At 43.1% G+C, this 21410-nt stretch overlaps 1 protein-coding gene across 1 annotated transcript in view; it reads left to right on the top strand.

Moving 5' to 3' along the window:
- The window catches only part of PIWIL4 (piwi like RNA-mediated gene silencing 4), a 277179-nt gene that overhangs the window by 78469 nt on the left and 177300 nt on the right, over positions 1–21410 (top strand). Inside the window, exons 5-6 of the mRNA XM_089687941.1 lie at positions 5793–5910; positions 14688–14799. Of these exons, the coding sequence (XP_089544067.1) occupies positions 5793–5910; positions 14688–14799 (230 nt within the window). The remainder of the gene's footprint in view (positions 1–5792; positions 5911–14687; positions 14800–21410) is intronic.

Here is a 21410-nt window from a genome sequence, read left to right as displayed (position 1 = left end):
AGGCTTTTTTAGATGTCGTTTTGGCAAACTCTTAATCTGGCCTTCCTGTTTTTGAGGCTCACCAATGGTTTACATCTTGTGGTGAACCCTCTGTATTCCCTCTGGTGAAGTCTTCTCTCGATTGTTGACTTTGACACACATACACCTACCTCCTGGAGAGTGTTCTTGATCTGGCCAACTGTTGTGAAGGGTGTTTTCTTCACCAGGGAAAGAATTCTTCAGTCATCCACCACAGTTGTTTTCCGTGGTCTTCCAGGTCTTTTGGTGTTGCTGAGCTGACCGGTGCGTTCCTTCTTTTTAAGAATGTTCCAAACAGTTGTTTTGGGCACGCCTAATGTTTTTGCTATCTCTCTGATGTGTTTGTTTTTTTTTTCTTCAGCCTAATGATGGCTTGCTTCACTGATAGTGGCAGCTCTTTGGATCTCATCTTGAGAGTTGACAGCAACAGATTCCAAATGCAAATAGCACACTTGAAATGAACTCTGGACCTTTTATCTGCTCATTGTAATTGGGATAATAAGGGAATAACACACACCTGGTCATGGAACAGCTGAGAAGCCAATTGTCCCATTACTTTTGGTCCCTTAACAAGTGGAGGCACATATGCAAACTGTTGTAATTCCTACACCGTTCACCTGATTTGGATTTAAATACCCTCAAATTAAAGCTGACAGTCTGCAGTTAAAGCACATCTTGTTTGATTCATTTCAAATCCATTGTGGTGGTGTATAGAGCCAAAAATGTTAGAATTGTGTCGATGTCCCAATATTTATGGACCTGACTGTATGGTATATACTGTATATTGGAATTTATGCAATTTTTACTTTATTACTGCCTATCACATTTCTTGAGGTGCTATAATGCCAAAGAAGTACATAAAAACCTCACATTACTCATTTTTGGAAACCTCACCCCCCTCCAAGCAATTTGCTGAGAAGCATGTTGAGTCCATGTAAGATTTTATTTTCTGGCACAAATCTTTGGAAAATTACAACTTTTTTTTTTTTAATAAACAAAGTTGTCACTTAAATTATATATTGCTTACCCATACCATGGGTATTTGTGGAATAACACCCCAAAACACATTCTGCTACTTCTCTTGAGTATGGAGATGCCACACGTTAAGAGAGTTTTTGGCAGCTTAGTCACATACATGCTCCCAAAATCCATTGACCTCCTTCAGGCTTTCAAAGGGCACATTTCCTTATGTTACTCCCTCACCACATATCGTAGTACCTATCACAGTTTTGGAGGCCCTGAAATGCCTGGATAGTACAAACCGCGCACCCCCCTCAATGACCCCTTTTTGGAAAGTAGACATCTTAATGAATTTTATAAGAGGCATGGTGAGTATTTTGCAGATAACATTTTTGTCACGGGTTTGAAAAAGAAAAAAAAATGTCTTTTTTCTTCATTTTCAAAAACTTGTGGCAACAAATGAGATCTGCAAAATACTCGCCATGCCGCTTAGCAAGTACCTTGGAGTTTCTGCTTTCCAAAAAGGGGTAATTTAAGGGCGGCGGGGAAGGGGGGTTCTTATACTATCCTGGCATTTCAGGGCCAGCATTAGAAGCTTATGCCACATACCACCCATTCTTCTAACCACTTGAAGACCAAGCCTTTTCTGACTTTTTTTTTTTTTTTTACATGAAATACCATTTTTTTTAGCTAGAAAATTACTTCGAACCCCCAAACATTCTATATTTTTTAAAGCATAGGCCCTATTTGTGCAGCAGTTTTAGATACCTAACATGATATGCTTTAAAATTGTGCATGCCCATGTAAAGGCTACAAACCATGTAAATTTTTAATATCCACAGGCAACGCTTAAAAAGTCACACTTTATTTGCACAGGAGGTCTACAGCGAAAATGACTGCCTTCGACCTGATGTTTGCTGTGATACCTCACATGCATGGTGCAATCTCTGGTTACCAATGCTTGCTTTTGCCTTTGCACATGAGCAGGGGGGGGGGGGTTGACTTTGTTTTGTTTTTTTAAACTGTACCATTGTTTGTTTGTTTTTTTCTTCTTCTTTTGAATCACTTTTATTGTTATCACAGGGAGTGTCAATATTCCCTGTTATAGCAATAGGCAGTGACAGGTACTCAGAGAGATCAGGGATCTATTCGACTCTAAATCTCTCCTCTGCCCTGAAGCATCTGATCACACCAAGATGGGTGTGATCAGATGCTATCCCAATGTTAAAATGGCGCTGTTTATATTCTGCGAATCAGAAATGATGGTTTCTTAGACCATAGAGATGATTGGAGCCATGCTCTTCTCCAATTAGTTTTATGGTCAGACGATGGAACTGTCATATGCATTCTCGGATTTCTCTGTGGGCCTGAGAAACCTGTGAAAGGCGGCAGGAGGGAGGGGGACGTCCCTTCCCGCTGTTTGTAAAAGCAATTCAAAGCCAACCATCAGCTGAAAAAAAACAATACCAGGATGATGCCTGCAGTTGTAGGCATCATCCTGGCATAACCACTCAAAGTACAGCGACGTACCAGTACATTGCTGGTCCTTATTTGGGCTTATGTGTAACAGCAGAGAACATGGGCATATGATGAATTGGGTCTGTGGACCAATATGACCTCAATTCATTCTTTTTTTGTACTGCTCATGTTGATGGTTAGGCCCAAAATAGTTTGATTCAGAATCTCTGTGATAGGTTTACATGCAAATTGTCTGGCAAGAGCTGAATTTGGGTGGGTGGCAATGTATTGTTGTGCGTATAAATTGCTTTGGCCCACAATCAATTGATACAAATCTTCTGTGAAAAATAGTAGCGGGGCTAAACACTAGTGCTGGCAGCGAACATGGCTGATCCAGCTAACACTGAATTTTTGGGAATACTATCCTAAGGAGGCACTAGTATAGTACTGTTTGTGATCAATATATTGATCCGTACAAACACTGTACTAGTAATTGGAATGATCAGTGACCTATAGCCTGAGTGTGGTAGTGTGCGGGCAATCACATTCTAGCTGAACCTGGCTAGGTGGGGCACTAACTCACCCTGAAGCTATCTGAGGTTGGTCATTGCAGTAATACAGTGAGCAGGGAAAAATTCTGTATACAGACACTGTTCTAATGGCACTGGCTGGCTGACGGTGATCAAAGGGTTAATAGGGCTATCAAACTTTTAAATGTGCTATTCTGGCATGTGTGTGTAAAATGTAATGCTTTTAATCAATGTGGTTTTCTCTATTCTCTTACTGGACCGACGGTTATGGAGGGCATAAGCATGCATGCTCACACTAGGAAATAGAAAGCAATGTAAGGGTCCACTGCACATTGCGGGCGGGTGGTTGGCTAGTTGGTTAATAAAGGAAACCCCCCCCCTTTTTTGAACATTTTATTTTTCAAAAATGTTTTAAATGCTTTCATCAGAGTAGCACAATGTTACCATTGTCACGTTGTATTACTCTGGGGGGGGGGGGGGGGGGTGATCAGGGATTTTTTTTTTATACACTTTGCATTGCTGGAGCAATAAAGGGTATTCCTTCTGCAATGTAATGCTTGCTTTGAAATGTAATGAATGGGTTAAGTTCTTCAAAATACAGTGATCTGTAATTGAGTCCAGCTGATCACATGGTACAGGGTGCTGTGATTGGCCCATGTACCAACTGAAAGCTGTGAGCCAATCACAGCTCACCAGGAAGAGAAGCAAAGCAGTTATGAATCAGATTGATTCATAAAAACTTTGCTAACATTGTGATCACATAGCGATCATGATCACATGACCACTGGGTACCACATTCCGTTCCAGGTGTGGGGCTGCTGCGTGCCCACTTAGGCACGCAGGGGGGGCAATTTAGGTGTTATTTCACTAGACCCACCTTTTGACTGGTTATCGGGGTCTGGGTTTAGTGAGACAAGGCCGCAGCAGCTGTGGCTTACATCAGTGATTACAGGACATTGAGAGCACAGAGTATTTTGGCAGACATGTAAAGGAAGTCTATCGTGACTTGGACAGAATTGATGAAAAACTATTGAGAAGACTTTTTTAGCTGACATTTGAACCCAGGCTCCCCTTTAGGAGGTGTTCTGGGACTTTTGTCTCTGTTGGTAGGCTATGGATGTGGATCTGTTAGCTCCTTTGTTCATCAAGATACTGAAGTTACATGCCTGCAAGGCATAGGACACGATGTCAGATCAAGCAGAAGCCCTGGTAGCACTGTTGAATCAGTATACCATTTTATGCTTTTCCTCTCATGAAGCCTCATCCACTTTGAAATTTGAAAGCAGAGGGCATTACAGTCATACTTGTAGCTCCAGTTTGGCCTTCAGAGAGTGTGCTACGCCCACCTGTTTTGTGTGATATCTGGCATTCAGTGGCCTCTTATGGAGATTGGCCATCTATTACCTCATGCACTGATACTTTTATCCTACTTCTCAGTCACTGACTTTGTTTGTCTGGTTGTTCAAACCTAGGTTCTGAGCTACATGGGCATATTATGGATTCATTTGTCTTGGTAACCCCTAGGAGATCTCTCTGTTTTGATGTGTTGAGGGTTGTCAGTATTTACCTTTCTGTGACTGCCTCTTTATGGAGACTGATTCCCTATTTGTTATTCCAGAAAGTCGCCAAAGGATTTCAGATCCGCCTTTCCTAAGTTGGTTAGATGGGTTTTTGTACAGGCCTTTGAGTTGTGAGATATAGTGGCTCCTGTTCCATTCACAGCCCACTCCAATAAGGTAGTGAGAGTTTCCTGGGCTTTTCATGATCAAACTTCTGTGTCTCCAAATGGTAAGTCTGCGAACCTGATCTACTGTACATATGTTCCCTAATTTCTAGAAGAGTGCTTGATAGATTTTACAAGTGGCTTTTTAATGTGTTTGGTTTCCCTTTTGTTTTAGGATTTTTCTTGTTGGGCTGGTTCCCTTGTGTTCTTTGAATATGCCTGTCCCTCTGTTTGTCCCACTTTTGGGTCCCCCAAGATTTTATTCTATCAAGCTCTGCCACTTTGTGGACCATAGAGGAAATTACTTTTTGGCGGTACACAGCCATACTTGTGTAAATGCAAATCACTTCTACAGCTGCATTTACTCTTTCATTTCCCTTAATGCCCCACTTTCTCATTTGGAGAAATACATCATGCACGGATAAATGCAGACACGGAATTGATCTTGGCTGTGTACAGTCATTTACTTTACTTTATTGGCGACTGTATGCAGCACCTGCAGTTTCCTAGGCACAGGAAAGCTGGAATTTATATGCCTGAGGATTTTTAAGCTAATAAACACCTGTGTACATGAGGCCTTACTTGGGTTACTTAAGGCCTATTGAGGGACACCTCCTTAAATTCTATTACTCTTTCTTCTCCTCTGCTTGCTACAATATGAACAGGTGTGCCTCAGGAGGAGTTATAGCTTCATACGGGCTGGTCTTCAATCTTCTATGAACATAGTATTAATTTTCCCTGTAATGTCAGTATAATCCTAGAGTTCTTGCTTTCAAGCTGTGTCCCCCAATGGGCTGCGAGATAAAGACTGAATGGTGAGTACAAAAATCATCTGTACTCTGGAAGGTGCATTGAATACGTGACAAAAGGCTGTAGTGCCACCCATGCTATAAGGCCTTCTCTATCTGACTGTAAAAAATGTTACCACATTAGTAATTTAGGTAAATAGGGTAGACCTTGTGACTTTAGTAAAGTTGGATAGAAAGTCCTTAATAGAATGCAATGACTTGTTCTTTTTAGCTCCTTAAGAAAGTGAAATGTGATGTAAGTCATTGCAAGTGAGCTATGGCAGTAATTGTGTCCTGTTTCTGTTTTACCACTAGGACTGTCAAACCGTGCCCTTACTGACTTCCGTCTGATGAAGGACCTGGCCATGGAAACTCATGTAAACCCTGAACGCAGGCAGCAGAAATTGCAGAGCCTGGCGAATAACATTGAAGGGTAATCCATTTCACAGGCTGCAAGTCCTGTTCCCAATGCATGAGTTACATAAGAAATTACTGTGAATGGGATGGTGTCCTGACTGTGCCAGGAAAGATTACATTCATCTCCCAGTAACGCTGCAATGTTTAAAGAAAAAACACCACTTGCAGTATTTGCCTTCACTGGCAAATTATGACCTTATTAAAGTGGAACTTAACTGAGCTGAAATCTGCTCCCATCCCCAATCTAAGCCCTATATTAACTACCCTGAAAATAGCACTGATACAAAAATTTTAGCCGATACAGGTGCCGATAGGGGATTGTGTGTACTGCATAGGGCGGGGGCAGGAGAATGGCAGGAGAGGAGCAGTGTATATAGTGAGATACTGATAAATGTCACTGCTGGTTTTTAAATGTAAGTAAGCTTTTTGTTCCCTTCACTATAGCTCCTAATAATGAGCTTTCATTCTCTCCTCTCTAGGAAACTAAGGGGTGGGGACACTGGGTAATGTCACTGGTGACTCCACCCCTTCGTTTCCCTTAGCAGGGGGAAGAATGACAGCTGATTCTCTGAGCTATATTGAAGGGAAAAAAAAGTTGGTAATTACATTTAAAAACCAGCGTTGTTTTAAGTGCAATTATTGGCTTTTTTTTTCTTCACTGTAGCTCCGAGAATGAGCTGTCATTCTCTCAGCCGCTAAGGGGCGGTGTCATTCAATGACATTACCCAGTGACCCTGCCCCTTAGTTTCCTTTAGCAGAGGGGAGAATGACAGCTCATTCTTGGAGCGATAGTGAATGGGAAAAAACCCGGTAATTACGTTTAAAAGACGGCAGTGACATAGGAACAGCCAGTCAGGGAGCCTGAGTGTATACACTGCTCCCTCACTGTATACAGTGCTCCCTCACTATATTCTGCTCTTCTCCTGCTCTCTCCTTGCACACACTGCCCGCCCATTCCCCTTCCCCCTCTAAAGACATCCTGTCATATTTTGTCACATAGGGGACTATTGGTCCCCTATGTGATATCAATAAAATCATAAGTTACAAAAATAAATAAAAATACGCAAAGTTAACAAAATACAAAAAAATGTTGAGCCTCCCCACCACCACATGCACAGACTTTTCAGTTTCCGTTTTCAGCCACGTGCATTCTGATTTTTTGGTATTGGTTTCGGGTACCAGTATTTTCATTTCGGTGCACCACTAGAAAAATGTTTATACTTAAGTGATAAAGCTTTATCATTTTTTTTTACCTTTGTGCATAGAATACATGAAGGTAAAAAACATTAAGCCTTTAGGACCACATTAATCTATCACTGGGCGCAAGGTTCAGTCATGTGATCGGTTCCTAGTGCCGGCTTCAAGGGAGAGAAGGGACAGCTGCCAGCAGATGCCCCATATGATCATTTCCCAGTGCCTGCTTCAAAGGAGAGCAGGGGCAGCTGACAGCAGATGCCCCATTGTAAGTGTATGGGCGGCACCATCCAGGCACTTCAGCTGTTGTCAGCTTCTCTCCCCTAAAGCTGGACGCAGGTAAGATCACATGATTAAGTGAGCATCTTTCCTTTACAGGGTATTTAGTATAGAGAAGGGGTGTCCAACACTTTGACTTTCCTGGGCCACATTGGAAGAAAAGTGGTCTTGGGCCATACATAAAATACACTAAGAATAAGTAGCTGATGAGCAGAAAAAGTCTTGACAGATCACTGGTATAGATAATGTACCAATCTGAGTAATAAAACATTATTATTTTATATTATGAAAGTAAAAGGGCTGCAGAAAACTAGTGCGGTATTTTTCTCAGCGAGTTTTCAAGGTGCTCATCAGATATTTTTGTTCTAAATTTGTCCTTCGTGTTCTTCATCCTTGAAAATAGTCATTCACATATATACAGTAGGTGCTGAAAAATGCCTGTTCCTCAAAAAAAAAAGTACATGAACTACTTTTTAGGCAGTTTTGAGCATTTTTGTCCTCATTGGCTTGAATTGAAAAAAAAGCTGAACATCTAAAAATGAGTGCTTTTCAGGCATTTTCAGCTCACACAGCTACTCCCATTCCTTTTTCTAGTATCACTTCGCACTTTATAAATACACAAATTGTGATCAAAATGCAGGAGAGTCTGCTTATGGAAGCTGAGACATTCTGTGTTTTCATTTGTGGCCACTCCTGAATATATGATCCTAGGGATCCCATTATAAAAGCTGGGCAAGACCCACCAGAGCCTTGGATGAAGTGGGACAAAACGTTCTGCCCAGTGAACCTGCTACGCTGCTCAAGGAGAAAGGTATGGGGGGGGGAGTAGCACTTCCTTGTAAAGGGGAATAGACTATTACTATATTGCCAAAGCTATTGGGACACTCCTCCAAATCATTGGATTCATGTGTTCCAATCACCTCCATGAACACAGGTGTATAAAATCAAGCACCTAGGCATGCAGACTGATACAAACATTTGTGAAAGAATGGGTCGATTTCAGGAGCTCATTGTATTCAGTCATGGTATCGTGATAGGTTGCCACCTGTGCAATAAGTCCATCCGTTAAATTTCCTTTCTACTAAATATTCCACAGTCAACTGTGAATGGTATTATAACAAAGTGGAAGCAACTGGGAACAACAGCAACTCAGCCGCAAAGTGGTAGGCCACGTAAAATGAGAGCCGGGTCAGCGCATGCTGGTGCGCAGAAGTTGCCAACTGTCTGCAAAGTCAATAGTTAAAGACCTCCAAACTTCATATGCCCTTCAGATTAGCACAACAGTGCGTAGAAAGCTTCATGTAATGGGTTTCCATGGCCGAGCAGCTACTGTATATGCAGAAGTCTCCTATTACAAACTCGATGAAAATAAATCCCTCATTTTAAACTTACACCAATTAAAACTTAACAGTACCTTACCATACACTTTCCATTTGTATGGAAGAATCACTCATCCAGTCTCTACCAAAATAAATTCTCTACCTCTGAACCTTTGGATTATCCAAACTTGGCCGAGTGGCAGCCCTAAAGATGTTTATACTACCTAAACTATTATACACCTTCTGGACTCTCCTCCTTAATGAACTTCTCTCCCTTGGCATCAGAGACACTGCTCTCCTGGTTCTCCTCTTACCTATCCCGACGATCCTTCAGCGTTTCCTACAACGGTGCCACCTCCTCTTCCCTCCCCCTCTCTGTCGGGGTCCCCCAAGGCTCTGTCCTTTGACCCCTTTTCTTCTCCATCTACACCTCCTCCCTTGGCAAACTCATACACTCCCACGGCTTCAACTATCATCTCTACGCTGACGACACTCAAATTTACCTCTCCACCCCTCTCCTCACCCCCACATTCTCAGCCCGCATCACTCACCTCCCAAATGACATCTCAGATTGGATGTCGCTCCATTTCCTCAAGCTTAACCTCTCCAAAACCGAGCTCCTCATCTTTCCCCCTGCCCATGCCCCCCCCATCTTATTCATCACTACCAACAACACCACCATCAATCCCGCCCCGCAAGCCAAAGTCCTTGGCGTCATTCTGGACTCTAACCTCTCCTTCCAACCTCATGTCAAATCACTTACAGTTGTGGCCAAAATTATTCAACCCCCACTGAAATTGAGTGTTTTGGCCAGTTTGACATTGCTTTTGATCATTCAGTCATCTTGCTTACATTTACATTAAAGAGGCACTTGTAGGTCAGACAAATATAACATAACAGTTATAATGAAATAACCACAAATGTCTTTTCTGTGCTCACAGCATTATCAGTTTTATTCAACCCCCAAGTGACATTCAATCTTAGTACTTAGTACAGCATCCTTTTACAGTTATAACAGCTTTTAAACGTGAAGCATAGCTTGACACAAGTGTCTTGCAGCGATCTACGGGTATCTTCGCCCATTCTTCATGGGCAAAGGCCTCCAGTTCAGTCACATTCTTAGGCTTGCGCACTGCAACTGCTTTCTTTAAGTCCCACCAGAGGTTCTCAATCGGATTTAAGTCTGGTGACTGCGATGGCCACTCCAAAATGTTCCAGCCTTTCCTCTGCAACCATGCTCTAGTGGACTTGGAGGTATGCTTGGGATCATTGTCCTGTTGAAAGGTCCAACGTCTCCCAAGCCTCAGGTGTGTGACGGACTGCATCACGTTTCCATCCAATATCTCCTGGTACTGAAGAGAATTCATGGTACCTTGCACACGCTGAAGCTTCCCTGTACCTGCAGAAGCAAAACAGCCCCAAAGCATGATTGACCCTCCACCATGCTTCACAGTAGGCAAGGTGTTCTTTTCATCATAGGCCTTGTTCTTCCTCCTCCAAACATAGCGTTGATCCATGGGCCCAAACAGTTCTAATTTTGTTTCATCAGTCCACAGAACACTATCCCACAACTTTTGTGGTTTGTCCACATGGCTTTTGGCATACTGCAGTCGACTCTTCTTATTCTTTGGAGACAGCAAGGGGGTACGCCTGGGAGTTCTGGCACGGAGGCCTTCATTACGCAGTGTGCGTCTTATTGTCTGGGCTGAAACTTCTGTACCCACATCTGACAAATCTTTTCTCAGTTCCTCAGCAGTCACACGGGGACTTCTCTCCACTCTACGCTTCAGGTAGCGCACAGCAGTCGAAGTCAGCATCTTCTTTCTGCCACGACCAGGTAGCGTTTCAACAGTGCCCTTTGCCTTGAATTTGCGAATGATGCTTCCTAAGGTGTCTCTTGGTATGTTTAACATCTTTGCAATCTTCTTATAGCCATTGCCCTTCCTGTGAAGAGAAATCACCTCTTCTCTTGTCTTCCTGGACCATTCTCTTGCCTTCACCATGTTTGTAACCACACCAGTAAATGTCTAGAAGGAGCTGAGTATCACAGTCATTTTAAAGCTGCCTAATTGGTGCTTATTATGCTTGATTGCTGCTCGGTGACATCCACAGGTGTTTTCAATACCTGATGGAAAGCACCTGTATGAACCTCTGTTCTTCAGAGTGGTAGTCTTTAAGGGGTTGAATAATTGTGGCAATGAAGAAACCACATAAGAACCATTTACTACTGTATTACATAAACAATTGATGTCATTTTAGTTGCATTTGGGTAGTTACAACGTCCTTGTAGGATTTGATTCTGAATACAATTCCAAATGTACACTATAGTCCCTAAACCCCTTTACAGCATTGGGGGTTGAATAATTTTGGCCACAACTGTACAAACACATGCAGACTCCACCTCCGCAACATCGCCAAGATACGTACCTTCCTTACCCAGACACCACTAAACTACTCGTACACTCCCTGATTATCTCACGCCTTGACTACTGCAACTCCCTTCTCACCGGCCTACCCCAGTGCAGGCTCTCCCCGCTCCAGACCATCCTGAACTCAGCGGCCAGACTCATTCACCTCACCAACCGCTCCACCTCTGCCACCCTCCTCTGCCTATCCCTCCACTTGCTCCCGATTGCCCAACGCATCAAATTCAAACTACTAACCCTGACCTACAAAGCCATTCACAACACTGCCCCTAACTACCTCACCAACCTGATTCCCAAGTACCACCCTACCTGTACCCTTCGCTCCTCACGGGACCTCCTTCTATCTTACTCTCTGGTCTCCTCCTCCCACGCACGACTGCAAGACTTCTCCAGGTCCTCCCCCATCCTCTGGAACTCACTGCCCGAATCCATCAGACTGTCTCCTTCCCTCCTCACCTTCAGGCACTCCCTGATAACCCACCTCTTCAGGGAAGCCTACCCCTCCCTCACCTAACAGCCGTTCTCCGTCATCCCTCCTACCACTCCATCCCCCTCAGCCACTTCCTCCTGTGCTACTACCCCCTCCCTCCTAGATTGTAAGCTCGAAAGAGTAGGGCCCTCTAACCCCTCATGTACTGTTGCTGTTCTGTTTCTTGTATTGTCCCCCCCCCCTATTGTACAGCGCTGAGTAAACCCTTTGGCGCTATATAAACTCGATGTAATAATAATAATCTCTGTTCCATCAAATTTCTTTTGTACAATACAGAAATATTTTGCCCAATTTATATGGGAATCTAAAAGACCTAGGTGTACTACCAACTTACTAATACGCTGTATGAGTAGAGGAGGCGCTTGTCTACCTCACTTAAAATCATACTACCTAGGTACTCTACTAGACCAAATATACTTATTCATAGATAAGCCCGTAATCCCATTTCATAGCCTCCAAACCCTATTCTCCATCCCCCTAATCAGTAAACTTATCTTGTATGAGAATCACCCATTGCATACTAACTACTGAACTAAATCCAACTACCCCTTTCCCAATTTTTTTGCAAACCCAAATATCCAGGCAAAGGAATTTCCACATTCTACACCCTCTTAAATAACTTAGAATTCAGTTTACAAACCACATCCCTTAAAAATTGGGAACATATCCTATCCAACTCCTTTACAGACCAAACATGGCAGAAAACGTTCTTCATTACCTGCAAAGCCTCCCAGTGCAGTACACACTGGGAATCTTAATTAAAAATTCTACACCAATGGTACCTAACCCCTGTTAAGTTATCAGAAATATATTCTACCCATTCACCACTATGCTGGTGTTAATGTGGCGACCTAGGATCTACATTCCATGTTCTATGGTCATGTAAGTCTCTTAGATCCTACTGGAACAATATCTTTACCCTAATCTCTGAAATAACCGGGAACAAAACCTCCCCCAATCCCACGTTAGCACTCCTACACATTGGAGTTGAAATATCTCCATATTATATGCAGCCATAAACAACATCACAAGATTGTGGCATTCTCTCCCTTCACCTTCCATGACAATTTTCATTAATGACATGAACATCCAATGTGAAATGGAAAAAAGATTTGCTTTCAATAATCAGTCAGTTCAAATTTCTCTGGTCCTTATGGTCACTCAACCCAAATTGTATAGTACAATTCTATTAGCTCACAACTACGGAGTATACAGCATTAACAAATTTTGACTGATATTAAGTTTTTCTTTTATGTTCATTGTTCAAAGTGTTTGTCCTTGTTCCCATCCCTTTCCTACCCCCTCTCCCCTCTTTTTTCCCCCTTCTCCCCCCCACCTACGTTCTTCCTATAATGCTTTTCAAGTGTAATGTTTCATAAATGTGAGTAACCCTCCAAATTCTACTGCTAATGTGGTATAACAACAAAACTGTATTATATGTAATATACTGTAAGCTATGAACCTGTCCTCCCAGTTATTATCACATTGCAAAATTTAATAAAGAAGATTTAAATATAGAAGGTTCCCATGTTACAAACAACCATTGAAAATGGTACTATTTGTACTAAAATAAAAAAGTATATAAAATACATGTAAAAATATGACAATGAATTAAAGTGTTCATCAATGCCAGAAGTCTGTCAAGCAGAATAGGTGAGTTGGAAGTTTTGGTGCACAAAGAGAACTATAATTTAATTTGTATTGCTGACTTCATTCTTCACATGACTGGGCAATAAATATTCCAGGCTATTCTCTCTTTTAGAGAAACAGGATAAAATGGAAAGGTAGTGGTGTCTGTCTATATGCGAGAAATGTTATCAAAGCGAGTGTGAAAGAGGATCTAGTTGATGGATAGTGTGATGAGGCTGAAGCATTATCGATGGAATTGCACATGGGTGTGCATACTAGAAAGGCAATTGTTGGAGTTTTTTATAGACCACCCAGTGTTAACAATGAGGTGGAATCTCAGCTTCTTGCACTGATAGAAAGGGCTGGTACAGTAAAAAAAAATGGGGGATTTTATCTACCCAGAAATTGACTGAAGTAATGGCACTGCAGGATGCAGCTTGGAATCCCATTCCATGAAGCCCTTTACGCACTGTTGTGCTAATCTGAAGGCCACCCAAATTTTTTAGGTCTTTAGCTATTGACTCTGCAGACAGTCATTTTTCTTTGTAGTAGACTGTGGAAGATTTAGTAGCAAGGAAATTTCACACATCAACTTATTGCACAGCTGGCAACTTATCACGGTACCACACATGAATTCACTGAAAGCGACCCATTCTTTCACAAATGTTTATAGAAGCAATCTGCATGCCTAGGTGTTTGATTGTATACACCTGTGGCTATGGAGGTGATTGGAACACCTGAATCCAGTGATTTGGAGGGGTGTCCCTATACTTTTGGCAATATATTGTATATACCATTGTTTGTAGATTCTAACTTTCACACAGACTAAATAACGTACACTGAATTGTTTATTTTTTTTTACCAATGAAATGTTGGAGAATATTTTTTGTCCCAAATTTATAAAGAAAAAAGATGATTTGCAAATATTTTTTCTAACCAAAAAAGAAAACCCATTATTTAAAAATGTTCCATCTTTTTTCTTTATATAGTAAAAAGTAATAAAGCCAAATGGTAATTAAATACCACCAAAATAAAGTTCTTTCTGTAAATACAATCAATTTGGGTACTGTATTGCATGACTGAGTGAACTGACAAAATTGTTCTGAAACAGTTTGGTCTTCAAGTGGCTAACAAATAAAATAAAACTGACCCAAAGCCCATTATATATGTATATGTATTGTGTATATTACACAATGTGTAATCGATACGTTTACCTTATTCATTATTCTGGTTTTGATTTATGTGTTTGACTGCCTGTCTGACCATTTGCAAAGCATGTCTAATACTCTTTGAAAACCATTTCTAAGCTAGCAGCTGGATATGCATTTATTTTCTATTTTTTTAATGAAATCTGAAGGTCCAGATTGACAATTCATTCCTTATATCTTGGAGCGGCCTGTAAGGAAACCAAGCTGGTGAATGTCTACATTATTTAATAGATTTGTATTTTCCACAGATGTTCAGCAGCAAGTTCGGAACTAACAAAGTGGGGAATGCAACTGGGGAAGCAAATTTCACTCACTGGCCGTGTGATTCCCCCAGAGAAGATTTGTATGAGAGACAATATAGTAAGTGCCATGTGTAATTGTGGTTTGCATCCTATGGTAGAACGTTTTAGATGTTGTAAATTAAAATGGGCATATATTATATATATATATATATATATATATATATATATATATATATCTTCAATTGGCTAATTTGTCTGCTCTTTCACAATTTCCTATCCAGTTACAGGCTGGGGGAAGGGCAAGACCTGTAAGTGTTCCGCCACACAGAGCTTTTGTTGTTTGGCAGAGTTGTACATCTTCTAAATTGTAGAACAGGATGAGCCAAAATACAAATCTTTTGGCAAGTAAAACAGCACTAAGTGATGTATTTCATATGTGTATTTAACTCACTGCACTTGTGGGCTGTCATAACTGATGTATACCAGCACTGTGCTAAAAGTGTAGTCTGTAACAAATTGACCATTATTGTTTATTGTCTGATTCAATTAAGGACCTGTCTTTAGTTCACTTTTGGTGCCTATTGCTTAGGACTTAATAGCACGGTACACTTGCTCCTTGCAGAACCAAGGTTACTGCACAGTGAAGCAGAACTCCAGGCTATTTTTTTTTCTTTTTGTTTGCTTTACCTTGAGGGGTTTACATGTTGTAGCTGCAGTCTTGGCTGATAGCAGCCCCTATGTCCATGTATTCATTTACCTAACTTTCCACTTTTCGCTACACACTACACCCACTTTATGCACCAACATTTCTTCTGTGTTGCTTAACAGATGTGTTATACTGATTGATATATATATATATATATATGTATATTAAAGGCATGGGTTACCAATAAGCCCCCCTGGGAGGTTAAAGGGGGCTTCAAAGTTGATAAGCCCCACGCAGCCACCGCAGCACCCCCATGTTGAATACATTTGGCCTGGTGTGGTTCAGGAGGCCTGTCTGGCTGAATGCTTGGATAAGGTTCTGGCAAGGATTTTGGGGTGGACCCCAACATTTTTGGCGTACAGTTCCCCTTAAAATCTGTACCAGAGCTGAAGAGCCTGGTATGGATTGGGGAAACCTCCACAAAGTTTAAAAAAAAATTATAATGCCAGCATTCTTTTGTTTACATTCAGCTGGCAGTAGGTAATCCCGTTGACAGCTGATGAGTCAACAGTTTTCAATTATGTGGTGTCCCCCTGCTCCTCAACAGCCCGATATGTACTGCTAAACGCTGGCACAAAAACGGCTAAATCCCACCACAAAAATGCTAAATATGAGCGTTTTTTGAATCCGGGGTTTTTCTGTCATTTTTTTAAGATCCTAGTATACATGGAGCCTTACATTTTGGATCCACAGGAGAATGAATAAAATCCTTGATTTTTACTGTGGTCTGTGATCTCATTGGAAAAATGTCTTATCCTTGGAAAGTAATTGATAGGAAATTTCTCCAGTTGGTTAGAGGCACGTCTTTTAGCTTTTGCGGCCATCTGGTCCTAGAACATTTCAGATATCTAGGTTCTGGAATTTGTTTCTAGAGGTTTCAAGTTACAGTTCGGTTACTGCTTGCACCCTGCTTCATGGTGTCCCTCTTCCTATCATCTCTGCAAACATTGGTTGACCTTTATGCTTATCTGGTGAGCTCCTTTCTCATGGTGTCATAGCCATTGTCCCTCAATGAGGCAACGTCTTTGTATTCTTGCACTGGTTCCTCCTCTAGTAACTGCTCTGTGAGTTCACAGGGCTTTGATGGGGGAAAATATGGTGGCAATTTTCTTGTAGCTCCTTGATGACTTCCCAGCTCCCTCCAGCCTTTTCTGTTCATCAGGTCAGCTATTCCTGGGCTTCTTGACTGCTTTTTGTGTTCCTTGTTGCTCTTCAGTCTGTCTTTCCTGGTTTGAGATTGCTTGCCTCTCTGCTTTTGCATGATGTAGTGAGTCTCAGTGGAGTATTCCTCCTTTCTGCTGGTCTTGTGTGCCGTGTCATTTGTGGGCTCCTTTGCGTATAGTGGGCTTCCCTGGCGGTGCTTTCTTTGTGGGTCCCTTTTGGAGATGGAGTCTCAGGAACAGGTCTCCCCACCTGATCCCTTACTTGAGGCAGCAGATCTCTCGGGGTCCTCTTTTCTCATTAACAGGCTGACAGTGGACCTGGAGTTATTTGTTTCCTGGGTGGAGCTGACGTTAGAGCACAAGGCGATCAAAATGCAATCCATTCCCTCTCCTGCTTCAGTAGCCTCATCGGATCAGGAGTCCAGCTCTGACACTGTGGACACAGTCCTGCTTGCAGGTTCAACTGACGAGATCCCCAACTGCAGATGTGTCTGACCTCTTTGGTACGAGCAAGCACCCTTGCACATTGAAGGTGTTCCCTTATCTTTCTTACTTTGTATACAAAGATTGCGAATGTTCCAAGACACCTTTTGTGGTCCTGAAGTGGTTTTACGTGCTTTATCCTTTCATGAACCCTACCTATTTCAAGGCTGAATAAGGCCACTTGGATACCGGTGAAGGAGTCTCCGTTCTTCAAGGACCCGGCAGACAGAAAGGCGGAAATCTGTCGTGTGCACTTTCTCTATTGCCAGCTCTTCTGCCGGTTTTGGCCATCGCCCTGGTGACTCAGACCCTTACGGAATGGGCCATACTCCTTAGCCATGGTCTGGGTGGGGAGCTGGTTCCCCCAGTTTATGTAGAATTGATGGACCAGCTGGGCCTCCAAGCCTCCAGGGCCTAAAGTTTGTGCGTGCGTCCTTGGATGCAGCTCCTTTGCTTTCCATTGTGACAGTGGTGCTTCGCTGTGTGCTGTGGCTCAAATGCTGATCGGCAGACCAGACCTCAGTAAACGCTTTATCGGATTTTCCTTTCCCGAGTGCTTCTGTGGATAACATCATCAATAACCTTACCGGTTAAAAGAGTACCTTTCTACCACAGTCTAGACGAGGTAGGGAGCCAGGTCACAAGCATGGTCCCTCATTTTCTTCACACAATTATCTTTTTTGTCCCCCTAGATCTGCATACAAAGGTTCCATGCCCTTCAAGGCCCCCGTGGGGTGTACCAAGCTTTCCTGACCGGTCAAGTCTGTCATATTTTGCAGACAGCTCTTCCTTAGCATGATTGTGCACACTCACCCCCATCTGTGTCAACGGTGGGGGGGTCGCCTGTGCTAGTTTGCGGAACAGTGGACCTCCTTGATTTCTGACACTTGGGTCCACGAGTTAATCCTGTCTAGTTACAAAATAAAATTTTAATGCTATCCTCCACAGAGGTTTTTTTCCCTCCAACCACACCTCTCTTCTGCTCACCTGTGAACATTGTACGGTGCTGTGCAGGACTTGCTTTGTCAAAGGGTGACTGTCCCGGTTCCAGTCGCAGAATGTTTTCTGGGGTTTTATTCCAAGCTCTTTACAGTTTTGAAAAAGCAAGGATGGTTTTGCCCGATACTGATTTTCAAGGTTCTGAACTGCTTTGTGCAAGTTCAGAATTTCCAGATGGGAGTCCATTTGGTCTGTGGTAGCTTCCTTTCACCTGGGGGATTTCTGTGGCATGGGCCTGTACATCTCCATCTGCGCCAGGCACCAGTGCTTCCTCAGTTTCGCAGTGGGAGAGGAGTTACCAGTTTGTGGCGCTACCCTGTGGTCTTGCCTTCTCTCCTCCTGAGTTCACCAAGGTGCTTGGTCTGGTTCTGGCTTTGCTGAGATAATGGGGGATTGCCGTGATTGGGTATCTGGATGACCAGCTTCTAAGAGCAGAGTCTCTCTTGTCTTTGGAGAACGACTGGGCAATCACAATCATCACCTTGCAGGAGTTTTGGTGGATCTTGAATATCCAGAAAACCACTCTTAGCCCGACCAGGAATCTGTACTATCTGGGACTGGTTCTGAACACGGCGTTGGTCAAGGTGCTCCTTCTGCTGGAAATAGTCCAGACGCTTCAGTTGGTTGTTCAGCTGATGTTTTCCCAAAGGTGTTCCTCCTTTTGCTGTTGCATGCCAGTCCTGGGACTAATGGTATCTGCTTATGAGGCGGTTCTGTATTCTTAGTTCCATACAAGGACTCTTCAGAAGGAAATCCTGTCCATGTAGGTCAAGTCCCCTGACTCCTTGGACTCCCAGATTCTCTTGGGTCAAAAGAACAGGACGTTGCTACTTTGGTGGCTTCAACCTCCTGTCCTCCAGAAGGGGAAATCTTTCCTTCCTTTGCACTGGACAGTGATCAGGCTGTCCACCCATGAATGAGTACTGGGAGCGAGTTCAGCCCAGGGTCACTAGGTACCGGAGGAGTCTCGGTTATCTTTCAATGTCTAGGAACTTTGGGCAGTCAGGATCTGCCTTGGAGCAATAGATGGAGTGTCTTTTGGAGCACCCTGTCCAGAGCCAGTCGGATAATGACACGGTGGTAACTTATTTAAACCACCAAGGCAGGACAAGAGTGGTAGCATCGCTTGAGTCCTTCTGCATCTTCAGATTGGTGGAGTGTCATGTGCCAGCACTCTGGCTCATGCATATCCCCGGCGTTGACAATTGGCAGGCAGATTACTTCAGTTCTCAAATATTGGACCAAGGCAAGTGGACCCTGCATCCCAACGTGTTTCATCAGATTTATCTCTATTGGGACACTCCTGACGTGGATCTCTTAGCATCTCAGTTCATCAGGAAGGTGCTTAGATTTGTGGCTAGGACAAGGGATCCTTTGGCGGATTCAAAAGATGCTCTGGTGACATCATGGACTCCGTATCATCTCATATATGCGTTCACTCCTCTCAATCTTCTACCCCACCTGTTTCGAAGTATAGAGGCCTGAAGGCATTCCAGTCATTCTGGTGGCTCCGAATTTTCCCCGCCACCCCTGGTATGCTGATGTGGTGCACTTGGCCATTGACGCCCCTCTCGACTGCCGCTTAGGGCAGATCTTCTATCCCAGGGACCAATCCTCCACCCTGTTTTACAGTCACTTGCTTTAATGGCTTAGCTATTAAAAGCCAGGTTCTAAAGGACAGAGGATTCTCCAATTCCATCATCCCTACCATGTTGAAAGCACAAAAGTCTTCTTGCAGGAAGATAAACCATGGCCTTGAACCTGGAAGGTTTATATCTTGTGGCATGGGGTTGAAGGTGTTCATCCGCGTTTCTTCTCGCTGGGTAGGATATCGACATTTCTGCAATGGGGCATTGAGAAGATTTGGTGTTAAGCACCATCAAGGGCTAGGTTTGTGCTCTGGCCATTTTTTTTCAACGTCCCTTACCTACACACTCTTTGATCTGCACTATGTTTTTTTCTGTTCTTCAGCGACCTTCTTTTGGGAATATTAGGGAGATTCCCATGCTTTCGCTGTCCTGGAAGGTGGCCTTTATAGTGGCTATCACTTCTGCTTGCAGGGTGTCAGAGTTGGCAGCCTTGTTCTGCAGGTCTCCTTATTTAGTTGTTCACAAATATAAGTGGTTCTCAGTCTGTGTCCTTCTTTTCTCCCAAAAGTGGTCTCTGCCTTTCATTTGAATGAGAACATCATCTTACCTTCCTGTATGTTATCGTCTGTCACATCCTAAGGAATTCGCTCTGCATGCCCAGGATGTGATTCGGGTAATGCGGTTGTATCTCTCTACTACCGAGTCATTTTGGAAATCGGATTCCCCTTTTGTAATCACAGACGGGCCAAGGAAAGGTTTGGCGGCATCCTCTGCCACCATTTTTAGATGAATTAGACAGACGGTGGTTCAAGCCTATACCTTTTAAAGGTCAGGTTCCTCCATTTACCATAACAGCGCACTCTACTCGGGCGCTGAGTGCTTCCTGGGCCTTCCGTCATCAGGCATCTGTGCATCAAATCTGCAATGTGGCTACCTGGTAGTCTGTGCACAGCTTTACTAAGTTTTATGACGAGGATGTCCTGGCATCTTCAGACGTGTTTTGGCCGCAAAGTTTTGCAGGCAGCTATTTTTGTTCTGTTCTGGGGGGGGGGGTGTTCTGGTTGGGCTCTTGTGTTCCTTTTGAGCTTCTGTTGGCCTGTATTTTTCTCCCACCCCTCACTTGTTGGGCATTGCTTTGGAATGTCCTGTGGTCGAGAAAAGAAGATGCTGTGTTCATCAATGAACGAAAAAAGAAAACCGGATTTTTCCGTTACACACCCTAAAATCCTCATCTCTGAGTTCATTGACGGACAGAGCCTCCACCAGTCTTGTAATTTTTTCTTCAACACTGCTTGTGAATAACTGGATTACATATGCAGGGAGGAGGCTCATATCATTCTGCACAGAGACGTTGCCGAGTTTCCCTTTTCTGCCTAGTGTCATATTCCTGTGGGTGGCGATATAACCCTATGGTCGAGAATAGAAGATGCGTCCGACAATGAACTTAGAAAGGGATTTTACAGGGAGTAAACAAAAAGATCCAGTTTTTTTGGCATACTGCAAAATATTTTTCTTGGAGTACATTAATGTGGTTGTAAACCTTTACATACAGTGGGGATTCTCGTGTGTTTGGTGGAAGAAAAATGCTGACTATGACCAAAAGATCACCATCCCTACAGTCAATCACGGAGGTTGAAACATTATGTTTTGGGGCTGTTTCTCTGCTAAAGGTACAGGCCAACTTTGGCACATTTATGGGCCAATGGACGGGGCCATGTATTGTAAAATCTTGGATGGGAACCTTCCCTCAGCCAGGACACTGAAGATGGGTTGTTAATGGGTCTTCCAG

The sequence above is a fragment of the Staurois parvus genome, unplaced genomic scaffold (genome assembly GCF_062004578.1).
Source record: "Staurois parvus isolate SC_StPar_1 unplaced genomic scaffold, SC_StPar_1.0 ptg000440l, whole genome shotgun sequence".
Taxonomy (NCBI): Eukaryota; Metazoa; Chordata; class Amphibia; order Anura; family Ranidae; genus Staurois; species Staurois parvus.
Note: the sequence above shows the minus strand (reverse complement) of the source record. Positions and strands in the feature narration are given on the sequence as shown.